At 38.2% G+C, this 23997-nt stretch overlaps 1 protein-coding gene across 1 annotated transcript in view; it reads right to left on the bottom strand.

Moving 5' to 3' along the window:
* Positions 1–23997, bottom strand: part of CCDC6 (coiled-coil domain containing 6) — a 47793-nt gene that overhangs the window by 22588 nt on the left and 1208 nt on the right. Inside the window, exon 2 of the mRNA XM_061449021.1 lies at positions 5571–5720. Within this exon, the coding sequence (XP_061305005.1) occupies positions 5571–5720 (150 nt within the window). The remainder of the gene's footprint in view (positions 1–5570; positions 5721–23997) is intronic.

Here is a 23997-nt window from a genome sequence, read left to right as displayed (position 1 = left end):
CTCCTTTATCCCCCAGACTATGATCTTGTACATTGTACTGAACAGCCTATTTTTAGTACTCCAGCCCTCAAATGTTGTCCAATTCCTCCTTTGCTGCATCCGGAAAGTCCTATTTATTAACAAATCTGTATCAGCAGTTTGCCTCCTATTTATGTCCAGATGTTCATCAAATAAACGACGGATGCGCTGACTCTGTTTATTCTGCACAATCACATTTGCATCCTTGAGCTGACTCATTGCATTTTGGAGATCAGGAAAGGTAATAGCTAATGTTTACACACATACAGTTTTTGCAAGGATTGTCAAGAATTAGACTTGCATGAGAAATAGTTCTGTATAGCCTCCCAATTAATCTGCCTGACTACACATTATGCTATTATCTTGGCATGTTGAAACATTTTACTTTCAAGGACAGACACTTGGACCAATCTGCACTTCCAAAAGTATAAAGATATTGAAAAAAAAATCTGTAGTTGATTTTGAAAAGGCATGATGCAGGATTTAAGGAATAATTGTCTTTAAGTTCAAATATTATTAAAATTTAATTATTCTTCTGAGCAGCCTTGTTTCACAAAAGATAAAATTTTCAAGATATACTACTTTAAATTTCAAAACAAAATCTCAACAAGTCCACATCCACAGATGTAAGCACAGAGGCTGCATGAAAACACTTCTAATGATACTCTGCAAAATATTGCTACCATTCTATAATGACTACGGACAGAGGACTCTAAAAATACTATTCCAAACTTGCCAGAGCCTTCATCAGGTAGACAAAATTTTCATTAGAGAAAGTAGATGGGAAAATATGGGGAATACATACAAGGCCTGTAAGAACTTTATCAGGAATGTACGTGATGAAAAGCTTCTGTCTACTTCAAAAGCCTCTGCTGAGATGCATGGGCTCCTTCCTCTCCCTATCATTCAGCCTAGCAAATTAAAAATTATGCTAAACAAAGGAAATTTAACTAGTAAAAGCATAAACATTTACTATAGTGGCAGTAAAAGGTAATGCCACACAGTTATAAACAGATAATATCAAGCAATGGTATGGCACCAGAAAGCCTGGCAGCAGGAAGAGTTTTATTCCAGTGAAAACACCTTCTTTTTATGTGCTACTGTGTATGTTTAGAATCAATCCGTCATACAGTAAAATGTTTCAGAATTAATTTCTTACAATATTGAAAACCTGATGTAACTGTGTTTTATAATAGCAATGCACACCATGCTGAACTGGGAAACTCTTGTTATGCTGTTAATGAGAAGCCTGGCAGCTCATGCTCTGGCAGACGGCTTTCGCATTTAAAATATTTTAACATCCTGAGAGCTCATTCCAGATGCCACTCAATGTGATGCACAAACCCCTACAATTGTGACAAAGATTTGACAAAGCAAGAAACACACAGGCACTCTGAAAAAGGTCCCTCTGCTAGGTGGCTTTCAACTGAATAATATGGCAGTAATTTTGACACAGCCACAGACTAGCAAACATTCGAAAAATTAAGAGACTATAAATCATATGCAGTTTACCAGAAGTACACCCCTCCCTCTGTTCCAAAAAGCAAAGTCCCAGACAAAACAAATCCATATGCATTTTTTTCTCCCTTAGTCATACAAAAAGCAGGAAGCCATCCGATGCACGATGTCTGACAGCATGGATTTTGAAAGTCTAGTTCCAGGTCAGACCAGTGTTGCCTGGCAAACACAAGAGATTAAGAGTTTAACTCCAAATAGCAAAGAACAGTGGAGCAATCAATTACTGTCCACACTTCCACTGGAGACTACTGTATTTCTGGTTTTGTCATCATCCCATGTCTACATCTAATTCAGCTAGAATTCTCTCCAGAGTCAAGATACCAAAAAAGGAAGTGGGCATTTACCAATTTGTTATTAGCCTTGTAACTGCTTCATCAGTCTCAAATCCTCTAATAAAGACAGAATGGCTACATTCTAGTAGGTAATGGTAAGTATTGGCACACTCAAATCTCAGGAAAAAATAAAGTAAATTGTAATTATTTTAAATTTCTATCTGAAAAACATGTCAGGAATTTAGCACTTCACCTACATAATTGGAAGAGTATTCCGAACTAGAAAAGATATCATAATAAATACTCAGTTGACTATGTGATATGTGCTAATAATGCCCACAAAATGAGTTTATTTGTAGTATCAGAAGTTTCTCTTCTCAGACATTTTATCTAGCAGTCAACATGGGTACAACTTCCAGAATTCACAACTGAAAAAAAAATAAAAAAAATCAAAATTTCCAAACAGATAAGCTTTCCGAAAACAAAAATCCATGTCAGTATTATTTTCAGTTCTATGCTACTTAAGAAAATTGTCTGCAACTCACCAATATTCTAATATCAACTTACTAGATCCATGATCACTATATAGAAAATTATTTTTGTGGAAACATATTCTAATATTCAAATGTTTCCTAATTCTACAAGTAAGCTCTTCAAGGGAAAGGACAATTTCTTTTGTATAACTTATAAGCATGTTGCTAATGTTTAGAAGAATACATTTACATATAGTTTTTTGCATTACACAGCAAGTTTTTCACATCAAAGACGTAATCAAGCCATGAAATGAGATCTACATTCAGCATACACACAAACAGAATATTAGTTTTAATATTAACTGTTTTAGAGCAAACAAACAAGTCCTCCACCTGTACTGCAAGTCTTGAGCCAGGTTTGAAAAGTCACCCAGATGTGTGGACTACAAAATCTGCTGAGCCAGCAGATTCCTTTGACACAGCTTAAATATGCTTTGCACTAGAGCTTTGATATATCCCTTAACATCCTCTCCTCTGTGCACTGCAGGTAAGAGGTGAAACTGTAAGCAAGACAGTCCATGCCACTCACCCTCATAGGTACAACCACTACCAACATCAACAGGATTTTGACATCAGTTCTCCAAGTAAGCTGTGTCAATATTTAAACAGAAGTCAAACTCAGAATTTACTTCCAAAAACTGCTACCTAAGATGATGAGAGAAACTCCACAGTTGTAGGACTAACAATTAGGAACAGAGGTGCATTTAAGAATCACCTTTTAAAACCTTCTGGTTGACATGACCACATTTATCAAATGCTAAATGAGACCTACAGGAAGGCCATGTGAAATGAAGTGTAAGTCTGTAGGCTGAGATACTGTTTAATAACAGCAGGTGGTGGTCAGAATTCTACCTGCACATTATTATAGTTACAGCTATGTAGTTACTTTCTTTCAGCAGAAACTTGCAGCTTGCCAACTGAAAGCTAGATAATGTTTGCAGGACGACATTGAATCCATAACTGAGAACTTTTTTCAGCTGCTGTACAGGAGAGAGTAACTTCATCAGTTTTATACATGCAATCTGTTTCAGATTTATGTGCTTCTCTGAATATTTCTCCCACTAGTGAGAAAGAAGTTACACCCTTTAAGGTGTGAACCTATTCTGTATAATATTAGTGATTAAAGAACTGTTAAAGATACAGCTTTAAAGCAATCTCAACAGACTTCTAGGAAAAAGGCTAAGCGTATTTTAAGCAATTACTAGATATATCAATTTAGCTGCTGCAGAACTTGTGCAGAACGAATTTGTATGCAAGGTCACTACATGAGTTCAAAACTCTTTGGCCAAACCAAGTGTAATTCATGCTTTTACTTTAAAAAAGTTAAGTTTTACTTTGCTCTACACAATATATAGAACAGTCCCAGGTAAACGGTTCTGTAACCAGTTTCCACATACCCCTTTCAACTAAACATTAGCTTCAGTCTTCAACGCCAAGGCCAGCCCTCAAGAATCCCTGACCCAGGAGACCAGGGAGAAGGGAAATCTTTCCCTTGGCTGAGAAGGACTGGGTCAGAAAATACTTAGACAAACTTGACATTCACAAGTCCAAGGGCCCTGATGGATGCACACGAGTGCTGAGGAAACTGGCAGACATCATCACGAGGCTACTCTTGATCATCTGTGAAATGTCATGGCAATCAGGAGAGGTGCCTGAAGACTGGAAGAAGGCAGATATCACCCCAGTTTTCAAAAAGGGCAAGGAAGATGACCCTGGGAACTACAGGCCAGTCAGCCTCACCTCAGCCCCCTGAGCTAGACTCTTCTTGGTGGTGCCAGGTGAGAGGCAATGGGCATAAGCTAAAAAACAGGGAGTTCCACCTGAGTTCTTGAAGAACTTCTTTACTGTGAGGGTGACTGAGCATTCAAATAGGTTGCCTAGAGAAGTTGTGGAATCTCTTTCTCTGCAGATAATTGAGATCCATCAAGACACAAACCTGAGTAATGTGCTCTAGGTGACCCTGCTTGAGTACGGAGGTTGGCCTAGATGACAGCAGTGGTCCCTTCTAACCTCAACCATCCTGTGAACATTGCTCAACAATTTCTCCCTTTACTTGAAGAGACTTTTGTGGGAAACTTTTCCTACAGCAATATCTACATCTTATTTCTATTAGAAAAGAACACTCAATGTCCCTATTTTACTACCATCTGCTTCTCTGTTTTTCATAAAAATGCATGGCTTTGAAAGGAAATGCATGTCTTATTCAGAAACATTCTTGTCAGTCCTCAATAACAGCAAAGGGAAATAGTAATACTAGATGGATAATATTTTATCTTCATACTTAACTTACTATGTGATAATAGGCACCAAACAGACAAAGCCACAGTAAGTATCAGTTTTCAGTAGCAAAAGCATTAGATAGGATTAGCTCTAACATTGTTTACAGTGTATTTCCTAACTGTAGAGATAAACATGCCTCAAGACTCCAGGCGCAGAACATAATAAATGCTTACGACATACAAATTAGGTTCTTTCAAATTGACTAGTTTTTCATGACAAAGCTTGTAAGTAATGGCACAAAAACACAGTGCATCACACCAACAATTTACCTTAGTACCCTATTTCCTAAGAGAGAGGCCAAAAGCAGTTACTTAGGCGACTCTATCAGAATAGGGCAAGCATGTACAACACTTTCAAAACTTACCCACTTTCAAACCATTAGCAACTTTGCTAATGAAAAGAAGTTCCTCTGACATAAATTGTCCCAACATCTTCAACTTTTTACTTTTAGCACACAACTGATGTGTTTTAATTCAAGAGAAGCAACTGGTTTCTTTAAAAGTATGGATAAACTTAGTATCTGTATGTAGACAGTCTCCTTCAAGCATCACTGCATATTCTTGTATATAAAGTTCAATATTTCAAGACTCCTGTTAAATATCAAATATTCCAGAAAAAAAGTGTGTTTCATTAACATTTTAAATTAACCAGTAACTCTTTTCTGTGAGACAGTGAACATTTACTTTAAGCTACATCCATTCCTTTGCACCTCTGTACCAACTTTCAGTTTCTCAACACCATGAGTTTGCAGATGGAAACTTTAAAGCAACATATTAAAAAACACTTACTTACTACACTTCTTGTACTTAGCTTTTATTAAGCATCAGCTTTACAACAGCTACAACCTGACTACATCACTCTGACTGCAGTCACACTAACAAAAAAGTTCAGCCACCAGGCAGTTGGTCCCGAGGCTCTTGGGAGAAATGTCAGGAAAGGCACCACTTACCTGCATCAGTTTTCTTGACAGCTCATTAGTGAGAAATTCCTCTTCCTTTTCATAGTTTACTGCAAGTGTTTCTTTTTCTTTCTGCAGAGCTTGAATCTTCTTAAATAGAGTGTTACTGATGAATTCCTCTTCTTGCTCTGCCCTTGCTTGCTGTGACGTAAAGATACAGTTTTAAGTAAAAAGGGAGCAAGCTTCCAATTAAAAGGTTCAATTACTGTATTCTCCTTTAAAAGCCTGCCCTCCCTCCCTTGCTATTTTTATCTTGCCCCCTATAGTCCTGGAGAACAACAGTAGGCTGAATCTAAGTGCTGTTACCATCCATCCCCTTTTCTAACATAATAGCACCTTTCTTCCTTTTTTATTCCCCATCTTTCAACTTGGGAAACTACAGTGGTGCTTTAAAGAGGCCTCTCCCAAACCAAACGCAAGAACTCCCCAACCTTTTAAGCTTTATAAAAGCACTACTGATTTTCAGGAACCTACTCTTACCTATTCTATTCAAAAAACAAACTCATTTCTAAATGTTCCGTTATGAGCTGAAGCACATCTCTGAGACTGCTGCCTTCAGCACTGTGCCTTCTTTCCAGATCCCTTAGGCTGCAGCCCTGCTTTCTAGGAGTCAAATAACACATTTATTCTTTCACCCAGAGATGCCTTGCTTCTGAGCTGCAGGCAGCATGGGTTTTTCATGAGGATTTCCACCCAATCACCAGACCAGGAAAACATACTACTTCCCAGAACTGTTACTTCCCTACATACAACATTAAAAAATGATATATGGTAGCTCTAACCCGAGGATTTCTAAGTTTAACAAGAGGGGAGCTACTCTGGAAATCTTCCCCAGGAAGATTCACTAGAGAAGACAATTTCCATTTCAGCTCTCCTCTAACACCTAGGCATTGCTCCACAGAAAGCCAGCCTATAAGCTCGCTCCCTCACATTCCCTACAGTTGTTGGGATTTTTTTTTAATGTACATACTAGAAACTTGATAAATGGAACACAGAAGTCATCTTTTGGGATTCTGCTCTAAAAGGCCGCAGAGGAAATTTCATGTGGGCAAACGAAAGATCACAGCTACAAATTGATAGAGACAACTCTTAATTCCACAGTCCAGACAGAGCACAGAACAACAGAATGACAAATTCTGAATTACAAAGCCACCACAAATGAGACAATGTAATGCTGAGGAGTGTTTTCATCCCCTGCAATAAAATCCACATCACCTGAACTGCAGATTTGTGATTTGCCCTGATTCTAGTAAAAAGATACAAGTTTATAGCTTACAATATGTAAAGATTAGAAAAGTTTTATTTTAGTGAAATTTGGTACGACGAAAATTTAAGAACTGATACAGAAGCACAACTAGAGTTTTACTGAAAGCTTAGCTTCCATAATCTTCTGCCCAAATGTGCCACCCCCCCCCCCGCCATCTCTTTATACGTAGTGTACACTGGAAAAATACTCAAAAGATTCCATTATGTCAGTGACTTTTTTAACTGAATTATATATTCACTAGTAATCTAAGAGACAATTAGGCAGAGAAACCTTCCATGCTTACAAAAAAAAAAATTCTTAAAGAACATAAATGTCTTTAAATTTGGTGGAACAATAGGACAATTGTAAATCTTCCATATGATATCACCAGTGTCATAAAACCTAAAGCAGTGATTTGGAACCTTCCCAGTTGAGTCCTCCTTCCATCAAGTCCTTCTCTTCACATCTTTATCTCTGCCTTCTTTTATCTTCTCCCATCTCTATTGCTTTCTTTTCTTGGCTTACTATCTATCTGCCACCAGCTCCCTTCTCCTATCACCAGCAATGCTGGAACTAACCCAGCCAGGAAGAGAGAGGAACCAGGGGCATTTTATCAGTTTAGGAGCTTAGGTCTTGCACAGAAACCCCTCTCTAATGTTTGCGCATGCGAGAACTGCTAGTCCAGCATATTCAGCACTGGTATTATTACTTGTCACATCAAGGCAATGTAGATTCGTTCAACAGCTCTGAAAAAATGCTGTCAGCTCACATCTCGGAGGATTAAAAGTCAAGGAATCTAACATGTCTATAGCATCATCTATCACTTTCTAAACGGGGCTTTACTTAGAGCTACTAGCAATCCTTTGTCTTCAAAGACATTTCAGAACAGACTAAATAAGTCAAATTGCAAAGGTTCACTATCCTCAAATTGTTAAAAATCATGCATGCTGTTCCAAACTCAACTCCTCCATTGTCTTCACTACACAGAATTTCTACTACTGTCTGCTTTTCAATGTTCAGACACCAAAGGACAGTGATTCAGACCAAGCTTACCTAAAATTGAATTAGAAAGTGCTTGGTTGTAAGAACAGAAAAGAATCAGAATGTTTCTACTCTGATTTCTGTTCATCTCCAACTTGCACAGATTTGTTCTGCTCAGTCTTTGTACCAATCAAAAACTGTAAAACCACATTATCACAGCATCAACACTTCGTGGCCAGATCCTGGTGTTACGTTAATGATGGGTATTAAGGTCAATGAGAACACAGGTTGCCAAGATCACAGCCCACTCCTAGCCAAACAGCGTTGCCCCTCCTTTGTGCTTGCATGGGTGCTCATGTGGCCAGGCAGCAGGCCAGCACAGGCAGAAGGAGACACCCAAAAACTAATAATCCTTTCCCTTCCTCCTCCCATTTTTCTTTCTTGGATCTGCTTCCTCAACTGGCATATCATACAGGCAGAGTGCTGGCACACAGAAACTAAGAATGAACAACCATAATTCAGACCTGCTTAAAAACTGCTCTGCAACAGCCCCCTCAGCCTACACCATGCAGGACACCGCGTTACATTCAAGTGGCACAAAGAAAAAGCCAAGTATGATTTCATCTGCCTCCATTATACAAAGAATGTATTTCTCAACTGAATAAAAAGCAGGAATCATATAAATTTAAGTATGAACTGTAAGTTCCAGACATCCATACATCACATTTAATACACTGAATCTCCACTTACATTACCCAATAGTCAGCAATTTCAACACAAACTTTTTAGTCAAAAGCCATCATACAATTATTAAAACTGGGTAAAAAAAAAATAAAAAAAAAAATCACATGATGCATTACTGTATTTCTTCTAAATCCACATTTTCATTCTCAAACTTTCCCTGCATCTTGTCACTCATTACTCTGAGATAGTTCAATTAGCTTAAGTAATAAAATACTTCGTATGTACCTTAGCATTCCCAAAATCTTAAAATCTGTTACTCAGGCCATAATCAAACTGACATTGTAAAACAGTCACTAAAAAATTCCCAGTTTTTAATATTATTTCGTGCACAGGCTCTGCCACTCCAATCTTTTTCTGGATGCGCATACACTGTTTCTATACAGATAATCTGCCTTTTTATTAAGTATCTTTATTTGAAAAGAGGTTCTGATATGATGAGCAAAAAAACAGAAACAGAACATGGAAATCAGATAGTAGGTCTTCTGTGAGGATATAGCATTCTTGTTTCATCTGTTATTCATATCACAGTCAACATCCAAAACCACTAATGGCAATTCACTGAGTTCTGTGTGCCATATTACAAGGTAAATTGCTAAGGATTTGAGTGATATAAAATGACAACACCTGATCGATCACTCTACCTCTGGAAATCTGAAGCAAGCAATCTACCTCCACCACAGATTTTCTGCACAACCAGTCATGTCCACTTGCCTCCTGTGTCTCAAAACAGCATGTATAGCTAAGAACGTTTCATGAACACATCCACTAAGGAAAATCTGCAATTATTGTGGACAAAAGCAAAAATGGCAAAGACTTTGCAAGAAATCAAGAATGAAGAGGGGTGAAAAAGCAACTCAGGCACATAAGACACACAAAACCTATATTCTAAGAAGAAAAAATCCTATTATTCCTAATGTGAAATTTTGATCACCAGGCAGAGCTGATGCATAGTGTTGTAAAAACCTGTCCTTGTGATCTTACAATCCAGTGAGCTAATTTTAAAAGAATTAAGAAACATATTGATCCTAAACTTTATATAGTAACTGAGTATATTAGGAATTGAATCTCATCCAAAGTTATTTTTCCACATGCTGCATATACTAGCATAAACTGTGAAAAGCTTAGTGTTAAAATCTTTTCCTGTTCTCAGTTCTTCCTTCTGTAAATATACCTTTAGCAGACCAAATTCACACTGCTGTCTTTCCCTTTGCCCTCTTGCTTCTAGTACATGCAGCAGCTTCTGCTTATAGTGGGATGCTTTCTTTTGGTATCACTGACCACATTGCACTAGTGGCACTATTACATGAAGGAGCAAAATCCAACATTTCCAGGGAGGCATCAGCTTAAACACAGTAAAAAACAAACAAACAAACCCCCCCCAAAAACCCCAAAACAACCCCGAAAAGCACACACACACACAAAAAAAACACCAACCAAAAAAAACCCCTCCACAATACCACAGCTCTCTATGCTTCCTTCCCCCCCCGGTTACTTCTAAAAGCTTCACAAACCTTCCTGATACTGCACAGTAAGTAAGCAGGTTCAACTCACAATTAATACCTACTCCTTAGAATGAGTACATTATCAGTGATCTGACATGAAAAAGTTCTTTCATTTCAATTTTCTCACTACAGACACAATTTCAGTAACAACTGTTTCACACACTGTTCCAGTCACCTACATTTGACCACCTGAAAGCCAGATACCAAGCATGCCTGGTTTGCATGGTGACAAAGCATCACCTGTCTCCAGTATCATCCATAGTAGAGGCAACACTAGATTTCAGAGGATCTTGTTGGAAACAGCCTATCAAGTACTGTTTGATCTAATCCACTCTTGAAGCTCCCTCATGTTTATGGAAAGAGCCACCACAACCTCTTCACCATTCATCCCCCCTTTCACGGTGCATTTTCTGCTGACAGGACCTTACAGAGAATATAAGCCTGAAGATGGAGCTGAAGAGCAGTTTAATTTAGTTACTGTACACAGACACTCAATCTTAGCTACTGAATATAGACTGAAAGGTTGGGGCAACCTTGGAAACAGATGATCTCAGTTGCTGCACATGTTACACTCAACTAAAGCTGTCACTTCAGATAGCAGCCTTTCCAAAAGTCTTACCAAAAAAAAGAAAAAAAGAAGTAAAAAGGGCACAAAGTGCAGAAAGTTACATGATTTTAGAACATGCACTTCTTGAATAAAATAAACCAAAGTTTCCCAATTCTGAAGTATACACTTCTCTAGCAACACTAACTCAAGTTAGTGCTCTGGCCATACTTTTTGGCACCAGCTGAAAATGGTATGAAAAATTACTGGTTTACAAATGCAATATATATTCCAATGAACTGATACCATAACCTTACAAGAGGAATTTTCACAGTGCAGATCTCTCAGGCTGAAGCAATTTTTTCAGCTGCACCTCAAAAGAGCACACTGCATGCAGTGTGTGTTTTGGACAAGGAGAAACATGAACCACAAGAACATAAGTCGACAGTAACTCAGAAGCGAACAGCTCACGCTACTGCCAACTATCACAACTGCCCAGCAGCAAACTTCAATTTGTAAGGGATGAAGGACAAGGAAGTTCCCCTGAAGTCCCAGTATGATGTGGGTGCAGCTTACCCCCAGATAAAGGTACTTTTTCAGCTGGGTAGCTTATCTGCAGAGAAAAGAGAGTGAATGCTCTTGGGGCTGAAGTGGTGAGCTGGAATTAAAGTTCTGAGTTCAATTTGTAGTGTGATTTCCTGTTTAATCTGTGGCAGCCCCTCCAGGGCCACTGCCTTAGTTCAGACATAAAGTACTCAACCCCCCCTCCCCCCCCCCCCAGATGCGCTTTCAGGAGTAACAGCTACGCAAATAGCAGAACTATGCATTTTTATTCTTGGATGTACAGTATCCCATAGAAGCCCCATACTTTTGAAAATAAACCAACAAGCAGTAACACCTAGGTATGTCTCCTTTAGACCCCCAAGCTGCTGGGCTTTTTTCTTTTTAAAAAAACCACACAAATGTGGTAAATGAGGAGGGAAGAGGTCGGTTGGTTTGTTTTCAAAAAAAAAAAAACAAAACACAACAAAACAACCCAAAACCCGAACTTAGGGACTTAGGGGCTTACCAGATGGTATTTACAAAACACGATAACACGGGGAAAAAAAAAAAAAAAGTATTGAACCTCAGCCTGTTAACTTCAACTACTCCAGATGTTACCTATCATGTAACATTAAAGCCACATGCAGAAATGCCTCAAAACACAATTCCTGCTACATTTCAGCTATTCGGTAGATGAGTCCTGCTGTAAGAGAGGAAAGAAATATCTGGGTTTTATTACAATAATAACAGAATATCTGTATGATAAAGAATTATTTAAAGTGTTATAGTACAGTTCTTTTTAATTTCCATTTATACTTGGAAATTCTCTCTTCCCTTCATCCTCCTCACTCCCTTCCTTTTTAAAAGGTCAATTAGGTTTTGCCTGGACACATCAAAATGCTCCTGTCACAACACTCCTACTGCTAAATCCAGTCACACCAAGTTTTTCACTCAATGCCTACCAAGTGACCCAGCACACTGCCACATGAATCTGCAATGGCCCCATACTCACTACATAAATGAGATGAGTCAAAGGATGCCAGACAAATATTTTCCTTCCAAGTCCGTTTTAACCATAGCCAGGTGTCTTCAGCTCAACACCCCCCATGCAGCCTTATGAGACTTTCTCTTAAAAAATCATTTAACTTCGAGTGCATACATCTTGTGGTTTGGAAAGCCAAACAAGGAATAGCACTTTAAAAGAGCTCTCAGAATTGACCAGCTCCCTAAACTAAAAAATTTAGGAGTATTAGTACATGTTAAATAATCTCTTAGCATCAGCAATGAAGTAAATTGTTTGATGGTATGCAATTCCATTCCACTTCAGATTTATAAACAATTAAAATAGCTTCTTTGCATTTTGATGCTGATCTGCAAGTCTTGCACAACTGAAACATAAAGTAGTGAAAATGAAATAAGCAAGTTATAAAAAGGCTCATTTCACAAGCATAAATATTCATAAAATTAATATATTTGGTTCATTACTAACAAAATATAACAAGCTATATGAAATTCATAATACAATCAACTTTTGAATTTACTTAAATTATTTTAAATTAATTTAAATCCCTTTCTTCAAAACAGATAACAAATGGGAGTATACTCTATTCAAGGGGGCTTTATTATATCAAACCACTGGCATTTAATAGTTAATAAAAATGCAGCACATAAAAGCCACATTTTCAGTGATAATGTCAAGACAGTCTAGAAAAACATCTCAAACCTCAAGTAACTTTTACTTAGCAGTTTAACCATGACCACACACAGTTATGCAAGTCAATGTAATTAAAGACTATACAGTAATAAAGCACCACAAAGGAAAGATAGTATGGTTGTACAGGCAGGCATAAAACATTTCCTATTCTGAGTGCTCAACATTACAACCTTAACATCAGACTATTCATTAGACACATGTTTTATAGCACTTATTTTTCAGTCACTTAAACATCATCATGTAGAACAAGCTCCCAGACGGTTATCAGGGCTGGAGTCTCTGCTTCCAGTATGCAAGAGCTGTAACCTGAGACAACAGAAGTTAGGGGCCAAGGCAGGAATGACCTAGCAGGAAAATTAAATCTAGCCCACAGACCTTTCCAAATGGCTCTATTTCTATTTTCTATGAGATGGAGGTTGTTTCTCCATTTCATCACTGCACATACACACTAAGTCTACATTTCCTGCACTTTTTACATATTTAGAAGCAGTGGATTTTCGATACATGTGTCTACGTGAGTACAGTGCATACAAGCAACAAGCCCAGCTCCCCCAAGTCCTCAAGTTCACTACATATAAGCAAAATATTTCTTCAAAATACACAATAAATGTTCCTCAGAATGATCATAATGACTGCATGTGCAAGCACAGCCAGGAAGGCATTAAAAATGGTGCCATACTACACAACTCCCTTCTCAGCTCAGCAGAGCCAAGTGACCATTCCCAGCACAAAGGTTACCTCTTCAGAAGATACGTCTGCTTTGCTAGGCTCTTCCAAATTTTTGTAAGTTTGTACCCAAGTGCAGGTTCACAGTGACAGCAAATATGAAAAATAAAACTACACTGTCACATCAAACACTAAACCAAAGTTTGAAATACCTCTCCGAATAATCCTTGACTGATGACTACTTGAAAGAAGTTTTTGCTTTACGCTGCCAGTGACACTGCTGTTCTACTACTGAATTTTTTGTACTGTTAATAGTTCACTAGTTAATCAATGTGAAAAACAAACAGAATACAGAAGCACATGGAACAGATTTAGCTTTTGTTTAGCCTCAATATAAAAACTGCTCAAAACACATCACAAGGATGCACACATAGCTAGATTTGTAGTTTTATGTTTAGTTTGCCTGAGTTTTTGAACCTTCAGATTTCTGGACATGAAAGACATAAAACACAAAACTGCTTTTAGCTACTGCTGTAGGATATACTGTTTTGTTATTTGTGTTTGTTTGTTGTTTTGGTTTGGTTTCTTTTAAACTTATTTTCCATATCCTGCATGATCACTAGAACTAGCTAGCATCCTTTTAAAATGCTGTGGTTTTATTTGACTTGCATGTAAAATACCCAAGTTTAACATAATCTGGTTGTGTTGTGCTACTTTGAAATGGATGATCAACAGCTTAAATCTCAGCAACATCACCACTCAGTACTAGAGCCTACAAGAAATATAGTACTGCAGCAAATCAATCCAAATTAGTCTGCAGTATCAGATGTCTAATGTATAAATGCTTCTTCAGCTAACATATTTTTTTGCCTGCTTTCCACCCAACTGATAAATCATCATTTATCTTTGATGTACCCACACATTAACTAGACTACTTTGCTGGACTGACCAATTCACAAACTCAATTTTGTACACTCCTGAAGTTTCAGAGCAGGAAAAACAAAAAGATTTAGCAGAAGAACAGACAACTAGGTGACTAATTTACTACACTGCTTCTGTTCTGAGGTATACATGTTTCTGCTAAAAAGCACTGAGCTTTGTTTTAAAATCACAAACTTCTGCTTAAAACACAACCTCAGCACACTATTGTTAAAAGCAGCTTTGCTGCCACAACTGTTTCTCTATTCAAAGACAAAAGAGCACAAATAAAAGCAGGGAGAAGAGATTTAATAGTCACATCCCTACCCCCAGAATAACCTTCATTAAAATCCTTCTTCACTTTATGTAGCTCAGGTCAGTCATTTCAAGCATGCAATATAAAAACTTCTTCATCAGAGTATATAAAAGAGTCAAAGTGTAATTTTGTTACACCTAGCTTTTCCAGCTGGAAGGTGTCAGACCACTGTTGCATGGCATTCCAACACAGTGCTACTGGCCTGCCACAGGTATCAGCAACTACCCTGGGCAGAAGACTGCAAGTTTCCTCAGCTCTAGACTGGGTCCTGAGCTGAAACAACTGTGAACTCATCATCCGTCTCTTCTAGATCCTTCGGCACTTGTAAATCCTTCTTTCAGGTTTGTACAACCTGTAGTATATTAGTGTATCAATACTGATGAACTCGCCTTTAAATGTATTAAAACTATGGAGAAGGACTACCCTACCAAAATCCAGTTCTGGAGTTTACAGGAAACCCCGGAATCCAGTTAGCATGAGATGCTCACCATGTCATTTCTTGATTAACTTTCTTTAATTTTTCTTTTTTGCCTGGGGGGTTGGTTGGTTGAAGTGACTAGCTGAAATACGACAGCAATGTTTTTCCCCACACTAACAAGGTGTCCCTAGACACTCAAGGTAACCAGCCTCTCAAGAGCGCTCTTAAAATCTCCCATAATTTCCTCTTGCATACATTCACTTAGTAGAGAAACACTTTCCAGTGATATAAAAGTGCTGGTGACAAAGCTTATTGATTATAATCATACCTTAGTCTACACCAACACATTCACAAAGTAAATACCACACTGTCCATCCCACTGGTAAGACACATCGGCTCTAACTCCATCACAGCAAATAAATGTTTCTACTTATCCTTCCTGAAAGTCATTAAGTGGAGTAATTTTTTTTTCCCTTCTCTACAGCTTGGACATCTTATAGTACATCCATGGTGTTCTGAAAAGCAATCTCTCTTCAGATTTTCAAGGCAAGAAACAAGTCTACCAATTTAGTGTATGAAAATATGATGAGGAATATGGAAAAAAAAACAACCCATCCATTGCTCTGTATCCTCTGCCTCTGATCTGTACAGAGGCTTGTAGGATGGGGTGGGGTGGGGGGAATACAATAATCCTTGAATAGTCACTCCATACAGAACTGGATAATTAGGCGTAGAGAATGTTTTGGGAAATGCCTACCCATTTTTCTACTCCTGGAGCACCAAATTTCCAGCTACACTGTCTCAATTTTCAGAGAAAATCAAGCGGCTTTGGCAGATCTACATCTCAGGTTAAATTTACTGTTGGAAAAGGACTCTGGAGGTGTCCCTTCTCCTGACACAACCAGGATTTCAGGGACTGATTACACTGCTTTTTGCCTAATGAACGGATTCCTGGAAACACTAGCAGGACAAAACTTCTACTCTTCATTTTTAACAGATATGAAAAAACACATACTGCTTAAAGCTCTTGAAAACAGGTGGTTAAACCTCTGTATTTTGCAAAATGCATAGTAACTGCTTTTGTTGTTTATTTGAAGGTGAAGGGAAACAAAGCGTAAATCCCACTACTACCAGAAAAAAAAACTGCCCATTACACACTGTTGGGTTTTATTACGTCTGACTTGTCAAGAAACATTTATACTTACATTCAGGACCAAAGCATATCACTGTGGGAATTACTTATATATGTGATAGGATTTTTAAATATGATTAGTATCAAGAACAATAAAGCAACTGAAAAGACCTTAGCTTTGTGGCAATAAGCAGAAACAACATTTTTATATAGTTTAAAGAATTAAAACATCTGAGGAAACTTTACAGCTGGCTGAAACAATGTTAGGCTGTTTTAATCTACAGCAGATCTGAAGAGATTTGTATCTACCTCACTAAGCCTACCTCAAACCGAAAAACATTATGTGTAACGTTAATGCACAGAATACGAGTTTTCAAATAAAGTCAAATTCAAAGTTGAGAGGAGAGGAAAAAGGCCTTATCCTAATAGTTTCTGTAGCAATTAGAGTTGAGCTGAGGAAATATCCTCTTTTCCAGGGAAAAAATTCTGCAGAGGAAAGCACGAAGTGATAGAGGACTTTCCATAGCTGAAAGGACTGGCTCCATATGCAACAATCAGCCTACAATGTCTGTATTTTAACTGAAAAGTTAAAACCAAACCCTCAAGTGTCAGGATTAAAAATTTCTTCAACATTTCTGCAAATCACAGAATCTTAGAATGGTTTGGGTTGGAAGGGACCTTAAAGATCACCTAATTTCCAACCCTCCAGACATGGGCAGGGACACCTTCCACTAGACCTGATTGCTCAAAGCCTGGTCCAACCTAGCTTAGAACACTTCTTCCACGGATGGAGCCCCCACAATTTCTCTGGGCAACCTGTTCTGGTGCCTCACCACCCTCCCAGTGAAGAATACCTAATCTAAATCTACCCTTTTTCAGTTCAAAGCCATTCCACCTCGTCCTTGCACTACATGCCTTGCAAAAAGTCCCTCTCCAGATTTCTTGTAGGCCTCTTTCTAAGTACTGGAAGCTGCTCTAAGGTCTCTTTGGAGCCTTTTCTTCTACAGGCTGAACAAGCCCAACTCTCTCATACTATCTTCACAGGGGAGGTGCGCCAGCCCTCTATTCATCTTTGTGGCCCTCCTCTGGACTCTCTCAAGCAGGTCTATGTCCTTCTTGTGTTGGGGGCCCTGCAACTGAAAATAGTACTCCAGATGAGGTCTCATAAAAAAAAAAAACTAAAACACATCTCTCCTTCAAAATGTTTTTAAGTCACTGGAGATTCACTGAGAAAGAATAGCCATTAGTCTCAGTAAATGTTCAAACTCAACATAAAACAGTACTCTTAAAAGCTGACTACAAACCACTTCTGACATACAATTCAAGATACAACCTCAGTGACAGAGTTCACCTAAGAGAAAAGTAAAATTACTTTCTATACATACTAGCATGCCTACGGTAACACCAAGAACTTTGCTTATTAAAAATTCCCAATTGTATTCTACAGTCTCAGTTCTTATTTCACTTTCATCTCCAAAATAATTCAGAGCAATATACCAGTATTCCTACTGACTGACGACATTCCACCATTATTAAGCACAGGAACATCAATAAAGTAACAGACAAAAAAAGGTAGAGCCGATCTGCAATATTTAAAGGCAAGCAAAACACAGATGGCTATCAGTTTGGTATCAACCCATTGACAATACTGGAAACAATTTACTGTGTGAAGGACAGAAATATGAAAAGGGTTATTCAGCATGATTTTACAGAGAAAAAGTTGTGGCAGATCAGCAAAGATTCATCTTTCAGGCAAGAACTGTTTATAATAAAGATAACTGCAAAGGTGTATGATGCATATATGGCACCTATATGACTTCCTGACTTAGCAATACATGTCATACATTATTTAAAATTGGTTATAATCAAAGTATACAGTAGGATTTCAAAAATGGATTATTGACTTCAAAACATTAGTTTTTCACTAGAAATTTCACACCAACATGCACTAAGCATGATGTACAAAATATTCACTAGCTATTAGCCTTCAGTAAGCCATTCCTGATAAATTCTGGGAGACTGAGATTGGCAAGACTGTGAAAAAACAAAAAGAGGACAGCCGCCTTCACATTTTGTTTCATTTGAAACAAATTAATTCCACTGAAGTTGCACTTCTGAAAAAAGGACCAGTCTTGCAGAGAATGGTCATGGAGAGAAGTAACAAACAACACCTCTGTATTAGCTTCATGTGAGACGCTGTAACACATGCGACCCAACACATGCTATCAAAAAGAGAGACAGCTCACCTTCTCTTTTGTACATAGCATTGGTGAAATTGATAATGGGGGAGGGTAGGGGATGGAAGTGGGGAGTTTGGTAGTTCTTTATAATGAAAACCAGAAGGATTAAAGGAGAGAGTCTCAGAAAATAAAAACCACAGATAAAGGCAAAGTGCCTTTTCTGAGATTACAGCTCCACAATAACCAGCACAAAATCTAGCAGACAACCCAGCAATACAAATGAGACCTGGAAGAAGCACAGGTGTGCTACTGTATTTCTGATATATCAGCCAGAGCACACAACAGTAAGTTCATAGAAGACAACTGACCATAGTCGATGAAAAAAAAAAACCAAAATATATATATAAAAAATAAATAAAAAATCAGTGCATCGTATACCCACAGCATATTAATCTAACACATTAGATTTCTAGCATTTCAGAGCCTGTGAGCTTAAGTTTCATTTGTCAAACTAAACTAGAAGATGCCTGTTACAGCCTGCATCTTCATAAGGAGAAAGCAGCAGATCCAGAAGACCCAGTGACCTAGCCAAAAGGCAAAGCAGGAGCCAATGCCTCAGCATTAACAAAGCTGATGAGAAGAACCAGAGGTAGGACACCAGAGCCTTTTCAAGCACAGTGGTTCTTCACTTCCATGAGTCTCCAAATTAAAACTGGATACCCTTCCCAAAGACATATTTCATGGTAAGGTACGAGATTCAATGCAGAGAACTCAGTAAAACAGGAAAATGTGACACAAACCAAAGCAGATAATTTAGTAACCCTCTGAAGCCTTGAACCCCCTGAAAGAACCCCCCTGCTTACTAACTATTTTAATCAAGTCCTGAAACATTACTGCCTTATCTGTGGTTTTTGTTTGCTATTTTTTCATCCTTACTGAAGGCAGCCCATACCACAGACAAATGGTACTGTGCTGTTTTTTCCATGCTGTTTTTGACAATGTTTACTGTTGAGAACTCAATACATTAGTGGCTGTGCATAACTACCAAATGGAAGCAGATGATAATAGACCTTTCTACTATTAGTCTGCCAGCCGTGCAGCAAGTAGCACTGCTTTCACTATGTTAACCTAAGGACCAAAACAGTTAACATTAAAGTGCATTACTCAGCTTCCTTTTTCCTTCACAGACATTTTGCAGAAGCTCAATAGAAACTTCTTGAGAATCTGAGGCAAATGTAAAACTGAAACACAAGACACTCATTTCCTACGTGCCTGCTCGTCCTGAAAAATTTTGGCTGGAGTTTCATTGTGCTCTTTCACAAAAGCAAGACTGACTTTAAAATAAAGGTAAATAACAAATTTACAGATATCTCCTTCAAAATGTTATCTTTGCTCTCTTGGTTTGCTTTTTACCTCTAGCTGCTACTAACTGATTTCTTTCATTCATACAGGTGCCCTTAAGTGAGCATCTTTTTAAAGGTTCATATTTCAATTCAGTTAGCCTAACCTGCCCTTTCTTCTGCTACTAATAGACATATTCTGTTCTGAAACAGGTGTTCTGCTTTGAAATTCTGGTGCAAACTCCAGGAAAGAAAAAAAGCTGTTAAAAAGCATTTCTGCAGGGGATTTTTGACAATATAGAACGCTCATTCACTCCCCCAAATTATCTATCCAGCCTGACATTTTCCATGAAGACCCACAATAACAAATCTCATGCATACACACACAGAGAAACCCCACTGTGCACTTCCTTGAGAACAAAATGCTAAAATTGTATTTATTTCCAGCATCTAAATCTGGCTGTTTATTAAGAAAACTGTAACAAGTCTACAATGCCACCTAGGATTATTCTAATCTGCAAGATCCAGAAAGCCTGCTTGTTTTCAGGAGACGGCTGTTACCAAAAGCAACACGCTTATTCAGGTTTTATGAGTAGGGGCAAGGAAACAGGAGCTGAGTAAGGCTTTTTTCCTCCATTGTTTCTCCCAGCTGGTGGGAGGCTATTCACATTGCTCTGCAGAAACACAGAGGAGACTGAGAAACCAGGAGATACAACTGCTCTCTGCCAGTGCTCAAGGAATAAAAAAAGAGGTTAGAGCCAAGGTGCAGAGGCACAGGTTTAGCTACAGAGACAAGGGCAGCAGAGGTCTCACAATAAAATACTGCCACTTGCAACCCACTGCAGCATGCAGCAGTCCGAAGCCCCAGTGCTCCTTGCCAGCAAGTGCTGTAGCAGTCACTACCAGACAGCGATAACAAAAACCAGCATCCAAGTGTTACTTGTGTCATTAGCATTTTGGATAAGACTCTCTCATCTGAGTTGATGATCCTGTTGGGGATGCACATAGCACCACAAATCAGAGTTTCAAGGATAATTCCCTTCCTGACAAAGAAAATTGAAGGGGGGGGAATAGAGAGAGAGAAGCTGGGCTTTTAAAATCTATGTTACAAAGCATTAAAACTGCTATGTCAAGCATTCTGGAGCAGGAACATTTTTAAATTAAGGCTTCTCAAATACAGTAGTTTAATCTTGGTTAAAAAGGATAAACAACAAAATATAGCTTATTACACTTCAATTTTCTAACACTAGAGAAGATGCCTGACTATAGTAGGCCAATTTACACAACTTACTAAATCCAATATCCATGAGTAAACATGTATGTACCTGTAGCAATCAAGGATTAAAACTCTTTGTTATTAAAAGCACATTGTTTGTATGTGGCCTGTCAGTTCAAAACAGTAACAAAGAAATACAAAATGCTTCAGTATCAGTTAAACCTTACATGGCTTTCACTGAAACAGTATGACTTTGTTATGTTACACACTGAAAAGCAGAAAAAAGAAGTCAGAAATCCAAGTTCTACCAACTTCAAAAGAAACGTCCTGACCAAGACATACCTACACCTGACTGAAGCATTTCAGCTTTTGTCACATGTAACAATTCAATCTTTTGAAAAGCAGTCACCCCACCATCACCATTTAGTTTTGAAAGTATCCTTATTTAACTGGAGAAGTTGTGCTGTCCCAAAATTAGTCCATTTAATATGACACCTGCTTGATAGATCTTTTCCACCAAAAAAAAAAGAAAAAAAGAGAAAGAAAGAAAGTTCACACAGGAAATCCACTTCTGGTAATGCAGCACTGTAGCCTCACATCTTGAAACTCACTACTTCACATCTCAAATATACAGCATCTCAGATCTTCAGGTGTGTGATTTTTCCCAGCCTAGGCTCCATCCACTCGGCTTCCTAAAAAAGACCTTGCAGAAACATAACATGAGATCATATAATTAAAGATTGCTAAATACATATAAATGAAAACCTTGCAAATGGGTCAAGTGATCTTAGTTGCTTCTTTTTAATACTTGATCTGAAACTTTGTGTCTTATAATGCGATGCTCTTACACCTCTAGGTAACACTTGAAATGTACCTTAATTTCTCCCGTCTTTGCTCCCTCCCTCACACCTTGTCACCAGTAGTAGCAGATGAGATAAAATGATCACATACATTTACTTAATTTCACAGCCTTGTACATGAGAAGCAGCATAATTTTATTTGCTTTTCAGGCTAGAAGGAGTAGAGTTTGCACATCTTTTTGGACACTTAGCCCATGCTCATTTCAGTAATTTTGTATTAAAGCAGCACCTGTTTTTTCATGGCTTAGATGAATGTGCATATGAAGTTAGCAAGTGTAGAAGCCTGCCAAGTCAACACCTTTTCTCAGTTTTTCCACGTGCGACTACTTAATGTACGTCTCCTATACTTCATTAATGCTTATTTTCAACCCTATGACACAACAGTTAACTACAAAATAGAATAGGATCCTATGCAGTGAGCTATTTAAATAATTCCCAAACTGTACAGATCCATGCTGACGCCAATACTACTATGCACAAACACACACAAAAAAGATGATGATGTCATATTAACACACCAGCACAGACAAAAGAGGAAGGAGGAAAAAGACCATTTTCTACCTGGTAAACCTTAAAAGGAAAATACTCAAAACCATTCAAGAAAAAGGTGGGAGCTAGAGAAAGCCAAGAGTCTCTGCAGCACCCACACAAGGAAGCTCAAAGTATGGGACAACAAAAGAGTCACAGATAAAGAGCTGTCTGGTTGGAGGAGTCACCTTTACCTACAACACACAGGTTTAGTCATTTCACCTTCTGTTCTGGCTACCTGTCGGTTTCATTTGCATTTCGCAGCTCATCCTCAACAGCTGATAAAAATCAAAGCTGATTTGTGACACTACAATGTCTACAACAGGAAACTGTACACAGCACCCATCTGCCAGCACAGCCACACGGTAAGGAACTTGAGCTGACTGGTGAAGGAATAAACTGATAAAGGTTTAGAATAATAATGGAGAAAATCAGAAAGCTTTCTATTTAATTATATTTACATGCGAAAGACACACATTTCAACTTTCCAATAAAGTTCATCTTCAGTCACTTGTATATTAGGTAAGCCACACAACAAAGTATTTTGACTGCAAATGTACTTATATTACAGACTACATAAACCACAGCATAAAGTCTCAGTGGCCTGAAAAAAAGTTATGTTTTGCATTTATTATTTCATCGCTTGCTGAATTAGCAGTGGTTTACTCAGTTGTGCACACAGTTTAGCATACCAAAGACAAAATGTCTACTAAATATGCTGGTCTTCCAGACAGCCTACAGGTTGCTATAAAAGTCCACCTTTTCTTTCTTTATCCAAGATGTCAAAAACATACAGACTGAGGTTTAGATTTAAGAAAACATTTCCTTTTTTGTAAATTAAAATATAAGATAATCAGTCCGTAGAGACACCACTCAAAGAACTTTAATGCAAACATTTTTTTCAAGTTGTTTACAAACAATACACCTACCAGGGGTTCAGAAAGATGCTGTGTCTTTCTAACAGGCAGAGAAAATGTCTGACTGACAAGATGTCTTAGCCCTTTTTCAGCATTAGAAGGCACTCCGCTGCCACCTAATCAAGACACATTCTCTTCTTGTAAAGTATTAACAAAGCACATGTTTCCTCGACTAGCACTATATTTGTCATCCTTGAATAAATTACTTCTGTATTGTATTTCATGCACTCTTCCGGCCCACATCCTGCTAGACACCAAATGCTTACTACTGGGAACAGATGAGAGGTTTGCCTAGACAAGTTCTATTCCTTTGCTAGATAAATTGACAATGAAAAATTGATTATCAATTAAATAGCCATTATGCTTGTAATAAAGTAAGCCCTGTGAAAATTCAGGTAAAAAGAGAACAAGCAGAAGCAGGTGGGATCAACCTCTTGAGGCATCTCTATCTGCACTGTCAAGGCTGTGGAGGCCAGTGTATGGAAGTATCAGCATTACCTTTAATTGTACTTTAACATGTTACCTACTTCGTCTGCACACTAGCTGTGACCGTTACACTATCTGAATGATAACTCTACCCACCAAATTAGCAAAAAACCCCTTTGTCTAAACTCCTAACTCCCAACTGACGGAGAAGAAAAAAAGTCGTATTC

This window comes from Pezoporus flaviventris, unplaced genomic scaffold (assembly GCF_033815535.1).
Source record: "Pezoporus flaviventris isolate CSIRO_AGI_PZ_B2104156 unplaced genomic scaffold, CSIRO_AGI_Pfla_v1 ptg000001l, whole genome shotgun sequence".
Classification (NCBI taxonomy): Eukaryota; Metazoa; Chordata; class Aves; order Psittaciformes; family Psittacidae; genus Pezoporus; species Pezoporus flaviventris.
The sequence above is the reverse complement of the archived record's forward strand: the minus strand, read 5'-3'. Positions and strand labels throughout refer to the sequence as shown.